This window comes from Acyrthosiphon pisum, chromosome A3 (genome assembly GCF_005508785.2).
Source record: "Acyrthosiphon pisum isolate AL4f chromosome A3, pea_aphid_22Mar2018_4r6ur, whole genome shotgun sequence".
NCBI classification, from domain to species: domain Eukaryota; kingdom Metazoa; phylum Arthropoda; class Insecta; order Hemiptera; family Aphididae; genus Acyrthosiphon; species Acyrthosiphon pisum.
The window spans coordinates 9331918-9345381 of NC_042496.1; the positions used below are offsets into that span (position 1 = coordinate 9331918).

The 13464-nt window shown below is 27.5% G+C and overlaps 1 protein-coding gene across 2 annotated transcripts; it reads right to left on the bottom strand.

The window, feature by feature from the left end:
• Positions 1-2066: 2066 nt before the first annotated feature.
• LOC100158937 (Fanconi anemia group D2 protein) lies at positions 2067-11016 on the bottom strand. 2 transcript variants are annotated; one of them, XM_016803655.2, is made up of 25 exons: positions 10887-11016; positions 10020-10825; positions 9796-9953; positions 9602-9735; positions 9307-9519; positions 9030-9222; positions 8761-8954; positions 8479-8632; positions 8282-8379; positions 8033-8201; positions 7781-7953; positions 7557-7702; positions 7387-7493; positions 7253-7326; positions 5733-6117; positions 5534-5676; positions 5222-5474; positions 4367-4612; positions 4147-4306; positions 3325-3540; positions 3034-3259; positions 2787-2976; positions 2571-2720; positions 2310-2477; positions 2067-2229 (listed from the first exon to the last, which is right to left on the bottom strand). In XM_016803655.2, the coding sequence occupies exons 2-25, from the start codon at positions 10357-10359 to the stop codon at positions 2086-2088; spliced, it is 4434 nt and encodes a 1477-aa protein (XP_016659144.1). In that variant the 5' UTR covers positions 10360-10825; positions 10887-11016; the 3' UTR covers positions 2067-2085. The 2 variants fall into 2 exon arrangements, with proteins under 2 accessions (XP_016659144.1, XP_016659143.1); XM_016803654.1 differs by lacking the exon at positions 10887-11016 and having other exon boundaries at positions 10020-10880.
• Positions 11017-13464: the final 2448 nt, after the last annotated feature.

Here is a 13464-nt window from a genome sequence, read left to right on the forward strand (position 1 = left end):
TTATTAGTTAATTACAATTTAAAATTCAAACTATTTTTGTCTTTCATCATTGTTGAAAAAAACATCTAGTATAGATTCAATGTCTAAATCTATATCTCTATAGTCTATGTAGCCATATGTAGGTATGTTTATTAGTGCTAGCTCATTCGGTCTATTCTCACTAGTTTAATCTTTATTCTCTGTAGGTTTTTAAACACTTAATATTAGAGAAACTTCTTTCAACTGAAGCTTTTGTAACCGGCAATATTGAAAACATTTTCAATAATATATAATATCTATATTAGAAAAAATGTCTTCTGGGTGTCATTCAATTATATATCTAGGGAATAATACATAAGTTGGAATTACTGTTTCTGTTTTCCACTTGATTTGCCATAATTCAAACTCTTTTTTTTTTTAAGATTGAATTTTTTTTAGTATTCGTTTTTCAACTTATTCTCATAAAAGTCTAGAATGTTCTCTAATCTTAATTAGATCTGTATCAAGGTGTCTTAAAAAAACAGAAAACTTTTCAACTTTACTAACATCATTAGTTTCTTAAACATAGACCTATAAACTAATGGACAGCGCATTCCACTCTGCCCAGCCATCAATACTAGACGATCATATAGCCACACAACTGAGAGAGAAAGAACATAAACCGCACTGTATAAAGAACTGTATACATTTTATCTCGCTCACTCTATATTGTATCACTGACTTCTCTCTCATAGCGCTGTCAACTAGTTTATAGTTCTATGATCTTAAATTGTACAAAAAACTAAATATTCAGAAATAGGTATCCTAACCTGCACGCACTAAGATATCACATTCACTGCGGATGACAATTGGCGCTATTCCCCTTGTTGTTAAATGCACTTTAATTTGGTCAGCATTACAATTAAATTTTTTGTTTTTCGTCAGCGTCTTCTATAAGCATTTTTTTATAAACAAGTGCAAACCATACAATGATATTTTAATTTTTCAATTTTTAGGAATTTTTTTTTTAAAACTCCAATTTTTTCAGCGTCACGCTTAAGTACACACAAATATCATCCTCAGTGAACGTGATATTCTAGTCCGTGGTTACCTGAAAGCACGGACTAAGATGAAATTTCTTGATAATGAAATTGAGATAAAACTAGGAATTAAGTTTTTTACAATTTATTCATAATGTTATACATTATTTAATATTTTGTATTATTGTAAATAATATACAATAATACATTTTTTAAGCCTCAGCCTAATGATGCATTGGCATCCACTGACTCCCACCTAAGATATAGTTATAGATATAGTTTTAGGTATTATGTAGTTGTATATATATGGATTTTTATTTTTCATTTGATGTTTGAGACTTAGTTTTACTTGGAATTAATTGATAATAAATAATAGTCTTAGGGTCGTTCTTATAATACCCGGTTAAACTTAATCGACCAAATTCTGCCGGTAATAAAATCTGTTATCAGTCGGTTAGCGTTAACCAATACTTTACCGGACATTGTAAGAACGGCAGTTATAGTATCTACTGTCTACTATTCAGTTTCTGTCTGATTATTGTTATGCAAAAGGTTTACGGTCATAAAACATGTTTCTTAGCCGTGCACGTTGTTTGTCTGGCAATGAGTTGAGCTTAAGATCATCATATGGAAATCGGTCTTCAAAAAAAGTATGAAATCTTACCCCTTCAATGGCAGAGTTTTGATTTAAAACTAAATCATCAATTTCTTTAAAAATTAGATCTAGATATTTACGTTTGGATGATTTCAAACGTTCTTTACATATAATGTCGCTAAATTATGAAAAAAAACACCATTAAAAATAAAATCAAATAAGAAATATAAATATAATTTTAATTACTTACTAGGCTTTTTGAGATTTTTCACAGGACATTTTTAAAATAAATACCCAGAATACAATTATTTTACTTAAGTATTGATCAAACATTTTGTTGGGAGTGAAGGGTGAATGGAAGGAAGAAGACAATTGATCAAATATTTTTTTAGAAACTATGCAATTATTTTATTTTAAGAAAATTATATATTACATTTATACATAATATAGAAAAAATCCTAACATAATTAAAATATTAAAAATATAAATAAATTACAATATTGATGAATTATTATCAGAATCTTCATCATCATCATTTGAAGACTTATCATTGCCTAGTAGTTCAATTAAATCATTTGATTCAGTTTTGTCTTCATCGTCTTCTTCATCATCATCACTATCATTCGAACTATCATTCTAAAATGTATTATATTTAAGAATAATCATCATGAATATACTTATTAATATATTATAAACAAAGTTGACAATAAGTATACCTGTGACATTATTTCATCTCCTTTAATGTCCATGTTTTTCATAATTCCCATAAACAATGCATCAGTACAACCATTCATGACAATTACATTTTTTACTTTTAATATCAGAGCTTCTAAAATACCTCTTATGTTTGGTAAACAATTACTCAGTGCATTATCTTTAACCACCTGAAATTAATAACAATATGGCTGTATTAACAAATCTGTATCTGTAATCTGTACAAAGGCTGTATCAATATTTTGTTTAATGTAAAATCTAACTTTTGTGTAATTGCAAATATTTTGTATGTATCTTGTTATAACTTGAAGATTTTTTAAAACCTTTGACACTTCTTTAGTACGAACTTTAAATAAATTTTGACATACAGTCATCCCTTCAGCTAAGAACAATTTTAACAATAATATAGAACCCTGAAATTTAAACAATAATTAATTAGCGTAAAAAAACATTATTCTATTCATTGTTATGTATGTTACTTTGACAAATATTAGAAGATTATCTCTCGAATCCTGTTTTTTTATTGTTTGCACTATTTTTTCCATCACATAAATCGCTGACTGCCAAATAATCAGGCGGTCCATCTCACTTTCGGCAGTTTTCAAGTCATTTTTAACAGATTCCAGCAAAGAGTTAAGTACAACTTTAATTAAAATCTTGAAATTTATTCTAAATACAAATAAAGTGGTTAGGATAATACATCAGTTTTTAATTATATAAACTTACTTTTTAATTGTTGGCAAGGTTTTTAGTTTATCAGTCTTTGATTCCATAACTAAAACTTCTTCTTCTAACCAATCAACCATTTCTACCAACTTTTTTAGTTTATCAGTATGGCATTGCAAATAGATCTCAAGTAAAAATTTAATTTGATCATTGTATTTTGGACCGTTTTCTTCTAAGCCATTCATTGAGTACCATTGTCGTGTTAGAAAATTCCAACAAGTATCTCCTGGAAAAATTAGTATAACAATAAATAAAAATAAAAGAAGTCTAAAATATAATATTATTAATTACTTAAAATAACATCGTTCTCTGGTTCATCAGAATAACTTTTCAAAATCTGTATAATGTTGACTAAGCTAACAGCAGCATCTAAATGAAGTACAACATTTTGAAACTCTTTTAGATACTTAATTTTATCTGAGATCAATCCTTTTTTGCATAACGGACGTTTAAATTGCGTACTCTGGCTACTCAAATCAGTTCTGTTTGTTATTTTCTTCAAGGCATCTAAAATAATTTTGGAATAGAACTTTACTATATGCATTAATAAAGAATTGAAGCAGTAGTTTATTTTTTTATTAAATACAGTGACTTAAGGGTTTTTAATTAAGGAACATTAAATAATTTACAAATATGATAAACTCATCTTAAATTAGGCCCAAATCACAATTTATATCTAGTCATAAATAAGTATATTATATAAAATGTAAACATTAAGTACACATAATTTAAAAATTTAAAACCCAACTGTTCAAGTGTTTTAAATTTATAGCTATAATTTTTAAGTTTTTTAACAGTATAAGAGTTTAATTTATTATGAAATGTTATTTTGTATTAGTATATTCTTTTAATACATAGCATGAAATATGACATAAATCACAATTTTAATTTGTGTGCAATATGTACAATATAATTGTCTAATTATACTAAAATAAAACATAGATCTCAAAAATCATAAATTACAATAATATTATTTAATGACATAATTTTTACTATAAATACACATGGACTTCTACAAATGTGTTTTATAGTGTTAACTTTAGTATTCTGGTTTTTACTGTATCTTATTAATTATCTTAAGTATATTTTAATATTAATATAAAATTATCTTACTTTTAAAAAGATCATCAGTATTGGAAGACTCAAAATCATTCCATTGGAATAATATCACTAGAGATTTCAGAATTAATCCAACACAATGTTTCATGTCATAAGACTCTGGCATAAACATTCCAGGGGCATCTAGTATATTGTCGTTTGACATCAATAAATTCTGAAAAATAAATTTGTATAACTATTTATTTTTATATTATATTTAACTTTAATTACATACCTTGAAGAATTCTGAAAGAATTTCTAAATCAGTAAACAAGTATGGAAGAAGCTTAATAAAATTTCTGAGTATTGTTTTAGTAGGTACTAATGAAACACTACTAAATCCGATAATATCTTTGGATTTAATTTTAACCAATGGACTCGTTTTTTTGTTTTTAAAAACAACATGCTCCAACTTTTGTAACACATCTTCCATTAAATAACGTAACTCTGAAGGACCTAACTCAGGTGTAAACTCCTCATTCTAAAAATAAATCAAATACAAATATTGTAATCTTAAATAACAAGCTAGCTTAGTAAAAAAATAAAGTTCTAAATACACTTCTTGCCAAGGTATAAAAAAATTTGCTACAATCTCTCCTTTTTTCTTATCCGTAAACACATTAACCCACCCACAATTACTATTACAATTTATTTTATCATCATTCATTAGTTTATAAATTTGAATATCCAATTGTAGCCATTATATATCATATTATATGCAACACTGCTAATATTTAATGTGATATTGTAATCATGGAACAGTTATTAATATCGCCAAAATAAATAGTATATGGCTACCTGATAATATTTCCAAAAGCCGACTTAATTATGTAAAATATTTATTACAATTCAAAATGCAATCAGTATCAGACTGCAACGGTTAGATAACGCTAAACAAAAACCAAGACCCAACACACAAGTTAGAAGCTTGGACAATGCTCGGTACTGATCTAATTTTGAATAGAACATTACAATGTAATAATATGTAGTTAAGTTATAGTGTACCAAATTTGTTGTGCTAATAAATTATTTTACCTACTTAAATTTAATACAGACGTATTTCAAATTTTTTATTTTTATTTTCACAAACCTGTTCAGGGTCAGGATTGACAACAAACTTTTGTGTCAGTATAAGCCAAGTATCAATATCAAGCTCACGAAAATAATTTTGATAAATACTAAGATCCACTTCATTTTCCAAAACATCATCATTTTCATCTTCTACTAAATTTGTAATATTAAAATTTGATGAATTGGTTGATTCGAGAGAAACATTTTTTTTTTCTTTTACTGTTTTCTTTCCTTTTGCATTAGTATTCTTCTTCTTTGATTTTAATGACTTTCTAAACAAATAATTATTTTTGTAATTATTAATTACTTAAATAAATATTTTTTACAATACTTTTTATTCTTAATAAAGTTTGGCTTTTCTACATTCAATCCATAGTAACACAATGGTGGAATGTATTCCGGTTCATACATTACTGATAAACATTTTTTTATTGTTTTAATCAAATATATTATAGTTCTTAATCTAATAAGTACCTTTAAAAAAATAATAATTAATATTCATGATAAAGTTTATATTTAGATTAATTTACTTTGTCTCCATTTTTTTGTTTAATCAAATAAGAAAAACAATTAATGACTTCATGAAACCAATTAACTGCATCAAAAAGTGTATGAATTACAACGCTTTGTTGTTCTGGAGATAACATTTCAAATTCATCGATGGTTTTACTAGTAGGCATTACAAGTGGACATCCTAGTAATGCATCAATTTCAGTTAAATCTTCACGTTCCAAACCTCTAACTAAACGAAACATTGATGTTAGAGCGTTCGAATGACAGCTTTGTAATCCCATAACTATTGCATTATCATTTTTCTTAATTTCACCAATGACTTTAGGACATAAATTGACAGCAATAATCTCATCAAGTTCTTTATCAAGACAAAATTTTAAAGAACAATCGACTAAACAGTTCCTATTAAATTAAATGTAATATTAGCTGAATGCAATAATTTTATAAATAACCAATAAAGAAATAACAATTTTCTAAAATACATTTATAAATAATAAATATATAACAATATTAACTATACATTTGCATTTAGATCTTTATAAGTGTTCCAAAAGTCTTGTCATCCTTAGTATTTCCATTTAAAATCAGTATATTTAAATTCAGCTTTTCACAGCAATAATTACTGAAAATTCTAATTAATGGCATAACATTAAATTTTAAAATGGACATTGTTTTGTTTATCTTTCCAAACATTGTAAAAAATTATATAATATAGATATATTTAAGTAATATTTATTTATTTATTTATTGATCATTGAGTAAAAATCAACCAAATTAAAGAAAATTAAGTTATTGACTTCAAAAGAACAAGAATCGCATGATTTAATCAACATTGATTGGAATTTAGATTTTTTATGAGAATCTTTAAATATCTAATTATTGATGGAGGCTATGCAACAATGCAACATTATAACTTATAATTTATATAATATAACATTGTATATTTGGTTTTTGGCGGTCTGGATACTCAATTCCATATCTTTGCAGAATGTCTGCAACTCACATTATTTTGGGAGTACAATTTCAACATTTCAACGTAATCATGAACTGAGAATGTATAAATCATTATTTAAATTTTAGAACAAAATAGGGACTGTCTTCAAAAAATTGCAAGATTGATCAAATCATGTGATTTGCTAACATAATTACATTACCATAATTCTTAAGTCAGCAACATAATTTGCTTTTACTTGGGTTGATTTTTCACTCAATTTAAATTTTTTTTAACTATATTAAAAAAATTGACTAAGAAAATTGCTATCTTGAAAATTAAAAAAAAAAAATAATTGCATACATTTTTTTTTTAATTTTTGAAAAAATAATTTGATTTTTTTTTAGAATTTTCATACATATTATTGTAAAAAAATCAATTATTAATTTTTTATTATTGATTGACACAGATTCAAGGGTGACATGGGACTTTTGGGACATACTGTATAATATATACATTAATATGAATATTGAACTAAATAAAATAAATATCTACATTTAATATTATATAATATTTATACATATAATGTCCAAAATGAATACTTACTCATTATTAAAATCATTAGCCGCAATTAAAAAACTATATTGAAAATTTTTTTTCATAACTGAAGATACAGCATACTAAAAAAACAGCCAACATTTAGTGATAAGTTGTTTTAGACAGCAATTAAAATTAATTACCATGAAAGTTTTATCAAGGGGAAGTCCATGAAACAGCATAAGTGAAAATTGGTCAAAAAACAAAATTTGAGAATCTGTATCTGATTGGGTTCTGGTTACTAATAATTCTATAAAAAAAAAAGATGGTATTGAATTTCAAAATTAAATTTAAACCTAATATAATAAATTACCTATAAGGGAATAAGCTTCTTTTGCTTTTTTAGTAAGTAAAATATCATCGTTAGACTTATCAATTGAGATACTTTCATCATCAGAAGTCAATAGAACTATGTGTTTTATCAACATTACTGCACCAATGATTCCAACCCTTTGAGATCTGGAGTAACAAATTAAAAAGAAAATAATTTTCATTCATAATAAAAAAAATAGAGTAAGATAGAAAAAAATTATTTACACAATGTTAAGGGAACAAAGTTCCTTTTGTACAAATATATTTATCTCATCTTGGAACACTGAACAGTTATTAATTCCATCAGGGCCTTCAGAATAGGCAATTTTACACAACATGTCTAAAACTTGAGCTATGTCTTTAGAGGAAAAATCATGAACTTTATTCATGAAAACATACTGTACAGAGAATAAAATACAAATTAGTATTTACATTAAAACTATTATGACTTTATTATACTATATAAATAATATTTACCATTAAACGAGTAGCTAAAGGTTGAACTTTGTCAATCCTTTTTTCAGTTAATTCAGTAAGTATATTTAATACATTTTCGATAGTCGACTTGTTCCCTGTACCCAACAGAACAAGAAGTTCATCCACTATCCATTTACACCAACATTGATCAATATTATTGAAACAGTTACTGAAAATGTAAATAGTTAATTAACTGAAGATTAATAAATCTGTTAATGTATTTACTTCTTAAGCGCATTAAATACTTACACGATCATGCTAGATACAACTTCAATTGAAACATAGTCAGTAGCTTTAAGAAGATTTGAAAATAAATCAATAAACATTTCAAAATATTGTTTGAATACCTTCAAGTATAATAAAAAATATGAAAAATAATACATTCAAATTAACTTAAACTTTTATTATTCTATCATAATAATATCATAAACTTATAGATTACCAACCGGAGTAAATGTTTGGAAAGTCTTCACCATAATTTCTGAACGAATAAATCCATTCTTTAAACGTTCTTTAAAAATTGACAAAACAGTACTTTTCATTGAATGGACATTAAAAGATGCTGAATATGCCAAAAACATGATAACAACATCTAAAGGTCTAAAATATAATTAAGTTACTTATATGAGAAATACAATTTTAAAAATATTTCTAAATAATGCTCATAATTATGTTGATTTAAAAGCAAATTTTCAGATTGAATAGATTTTATATTGTAATTAATTTACATGTGTTCTACATGGGATTGTATTTGACTTATTGTCTTCATCCAAACCTCTAATAATAATTTGCATGACAAAAACCTATCATGAATACAATTGAAAATGATAAGTTGTATGCTTAACAAATTATCAGTTGTTGAAATTTGTGAAATGCTGTCTGGTGTTGGAAATGCAAGTTCTGACCTTAAACCATTCACAATCTGCCAAGTAAATATTAAAAATTGAATTAAGTTATATTTAATAGTTCCATATAATCATATAAATGAAATACTTACTCTTTCAGCTACAGAACGATCATATACTTTAATTAAAAATCTAACTAACGCTGGTAGTATATCTGGTGGAGTATGATGAATAACAGGTATCATATCCATTTGAATTAACGATAATTCATCTTTGCTGATGTTTAATTGATTAATAGTCTCCAAAATAGTAGCCATTAATTCTTTGTCATTTCTAAGAAGCTTACTAAAACAGAATAATAAAACAATAAAATTACTTTTAAATTTGAATATTATTAAAACGAATTATTTAATGATTTATTATTTTTACCATAACTCTTCAAGTGCATCATGATCTTCACTATCCAGTACTATATCTGGAATCGATAAAATAAGTTCCCTTTTTATATCAATATCAGACATCACATACAGACTGTCAAATAATTTATTGCAAGTTTTTCTCAAATCCAAGACAGTATATAGATACTTAAATGGTCTAATCAATAACCGGACCCATTTTTGTACTGGTAAAAGTGAATCATCCCTAAAATTTAAGGTATAAATAAAACTAATAGTTATTGATAGTTAATTAAATAAACAATATTAAAATAGCCTAAGTGATTTACATTGTATCTTCTAAATTTATTTCTGCCATTTTATCGAACAAAAAATCAATCATATTTGATTGAAGTTGAGGCACTTGGAGTAAAAGACGAGCTAGAGTATCTCTTTGTTGTTGAAATTTATTTTCTGGAATAGTCTAAATAAAAAATATATATTGTAATGAATTAATAATTCCAAAATGTATTTCAAAGCTTACTTTATAAGGCGAAAGAGCTGCTTTAAGATTTATTTTATCATTGTGATATGCTTCAAACTCTTTAAAAAATTTATTTGCCATATCGATTTCGCCAATTTCTTCAGAATCATTAGATAATTTGGACTTAATATTTTGCAGAAATTTGTACTCTTTAACAGCTAAAAATAAATTAATATCTTTAATATAATACCTATGTTATAGGTAATCATTTGTAATTTACTTACACAATATATTTTGATCACATTTTAAATGTAAACCACAACTCATGAACGTTTGTTTTAAAAAAGAATAAGCATCTTCGCTGTCATTAAATAAAGGTTGTGAACAATCTGTCATATCTTCAACACTATTATCATCCGTAGAATTTATATTATTTACAACAGGAAAATGATCAAATTCTTCCAGTATTGATGGCGATTCTGGCGATCCGTTGTCCAAACTAGTGCTAGTGCATGTAATAGACGTACTTGGTGTACTGCCATTCAGAGAAGAATTTGTAGACTTTTTATGCAACTGTGACGAAGTATTTTCAACCACAGTTTTTGGAAACTTTCTTTTATACATAATTATTTATAATTCAGTAAAAAATCTAGGTTTGGATTATTATAGGAATTACCGCAGTAATAAATGTTGATATAAAACAAATACAACTACTCGAACAAAATTAATTAGAAACAAATAAAACTATAAAAGTATAAATAATTTAATAAGCCACTAGGATCATAAATGAATATCCACCACGTACAATTAATGTCTTATAATTTATCACAGATCGATACAACAAAGAGTTGAATTAACTAAAATGTAGTGTACAAAATATACAACCTAACGGAAAATACAAATATAATACAGGCACAGAGTATCAAAACACGAAATTAAAGTATTAAACGTTCTTTTCGTGATACATAAGTATGCACTGACCAGTAAGTTGTTGGAGTTGATAGTTGTTGAATCTGGTAGTGACCAGTGACCACTGTGCAGTATTTTGATACAATCAAGACAAAATATATCTATATTGACATGACCGTGCCTGCAATAAAAATAGTTAGGCCACGATATTAAAATATTAAACACAACTTACTATAACTTACTATTATAGTCAACACATATTATCATTTGTCAAGTTAAACTCAAAATGATAACATGAAAATGGCGGGTTTTGACGTTTTATTGTCGGCGAGATACAGTAAGTTATCCCAAATATGATAAGAACTATGTCATATCATGGTACCAACCTTGAAAAAAAAACCGTTGCGTTTATCACGGCTATCTCGGCATAATGTAGATAAAGCGAAAATATAACCACGGTCACGGTTTAAGATATACTGGTTACACAACTCCTATATGAAATTGCTTATATCACATGGACCGTTCAATATGTTTTGCGATAAGGCACAGAACAATGTAATAAGGCTCCCTGTAGAACTAGATTGTAGTGAACCCTAGCGGCGAACTCTTGAATAGGCTATGGTTTAATATGGTTAATGTTTCAAAAATATCCCACGAGGAGCGCTCATTAGTTCTTCATTCTATGATAACAAAATTATGAGAGGGTCCATTTATTTTGTAGAGTTCTATTCCAGGGGCGTCATTTCAGTTTTTCTTCTGGGTGTGCAAACTTTTAGGCAGGCCAATTTTGACATTTCACCAGGCCATTAAAAAAAATATATATTTATATATATATAAATGTAGAAAACCTATGCAAACCTATGTAAATATTCTTTCCTTCCCTTTTATAATTCTAATTGAAACTCATAACGACTAACGCAACTTTTAAATAGCTAGCAATTCAATGAATTAAAAGCTTATAAGCAGTTAAAGCAACCAGCTAATGTCATTACTGTACATATACAAAAACTTAAAATATATATATTTTATATTACCTACATATGAAAACATGTATAAGTTAATTATGACAAGTCCCCTGTGCACCCCCCTAGTTGCGCCAATGCGATACATGCGTATACATACGTATATATAGGTAACTATAGTTACTGCCGATGGATATTGTGATATCGAGCTGCGATATTATGTTAATTTGTTTTTTTAGAGTTAACAATGTTTAGAAGAAGAAGGATTTGTTCACTTAACGGTGAATCATCCTATTCAATTCAAAAATCCGGAAACAGGAGCACACACAAATAATGTTTAGGGAATGTGGCGTCATGCCAAGGCTTCGCTTTCCCAATATTGCCGTAAAAAACGGTTTTATGGTGGATATATAGCAAAGTATATGTTTCTGAAAAAGTGGTCGTATACTAAACATTGAACCTCATAATTTTTTAAACTTGCTGGTTATTTGTATGACCCAAAAGCTATACAAGAAAAAAATGTATTGTTAAGTAATAATGAAGACTTCCGAATATACGGACGAAGATTTATAAAATAAAATATTGACAAAATAAAATAAACATTTTAATAAATATACAAATAATAATTTTGGTTTTGATTTTTCGAGTTTTTAAACGGCAAGTACGATGATAAAAATATATTTCCATATTTCCATTCATCATAAAAAAACATTAACAAAAAAAACTTTAAACATAGAGGCGACAATCAAATACGAAAACGTATACCTACAGTGTTTGGCGCATGCAAGCGTAAATATTATGTAAAATCGTAAACTTTGGAAAGATATAACTCCCAAAATACCTAATGATTTGGGAGAATTTTCGAATTAGACTTTTGTATTCAGTGCTATAAAACACATATTTTGGGGGGGGGGGGGGGAATCGAAAAATCGCGTGGGAACTAAACTGCATTTATACCAAAACCTTACAATTTATTTATTTAGTCATGAGTGCCATGATTTAGAGAAGATCATGACAAATTGGACCGTGGTATAAATTTCAGTGTCTGTTTGCGCAGGGTATTCAGCGAGAAATGTGCGCGTAGCACTTTTTGGGATTTCCACTTAACCGGCCGGCATTATTAAGGCACTGTCAAACAGAAAAAGTTATTTTCACGTCGCGTGGTTTTGTAATTTGTTGCAAGTTGCAACGCAGCATTTTTCACGCGCGTGAAAGCACCACGCTGATGAGCCATTTACCGCTTTAACGCGTTCTGTTTGACAGAGCCTTTAGGAATTCCCACTTAACCGCCCGCTGGACGGAAAAAGGACGCTTTCCAATGCTTCAACCACTAATCGCTATCGAAAACCAAACTTTCGGTGCAGGCGTGACAAAAAATAACTTACGTTTTAAAAAAATAATATAAACATCGAATCGAATAATTATCTACTACTGTACCTAACCAAACATAATATTTTTAAGACATTTTTCAATGTTATCCAAATATAATTTTTCCCGACAATTGTATGTACATTTAAGTTAAAAAATACACAAATATGCAATTTCAAACTTTGTATTCAATTTTGCCATTTCATGAGACAAATTTATAACTTGCAATCGGTCCCGAACCCTATAAACATAATATTTATTAGGAGGGAAAATGTTAATGGGGGGGGAGGTTTAAACACCCCCACCCTCCGCATACGACACTGCCTTTCATCACCTTTTAAGATTTTTAAGACAGTAAACAGACAGTTGGATTTTCTTCAACGGGATCTTTTCTGGTAGAAAACTGAATCTAGGTGCTACTTCGTGGTTGTGGTGGTGAGAGGGGGGGGGGGTCGGAAAATTCTCAATAGTTTACAAAACGTCAGAAAAA

Excerpts from the sequence above, each read along its gene's own strand:
- LOC100158937 (XM_016803655.2), bottom strand. The coding sequence starts at position 10,359 with ATGTATAAAAGAAAGTTTCCAAAAACTGTGGTTGAAAATACTTCGTCA. Across the intron at positions 8,380-8,478 it reads CTTTCCAAACATTTACTCCG|GTATTCAAACAATATTTTGA; the intron begins GTTGGTAATCTA and ends TTATACTTGAAG. Across the intron at positions 3,541-4,146 it reads TACTGATGATCTTTTTAAAA|ATGCCTTGAAGAAAATAACA; the intron begins GTAAGATAATTT and ends AAATTATTTTAG.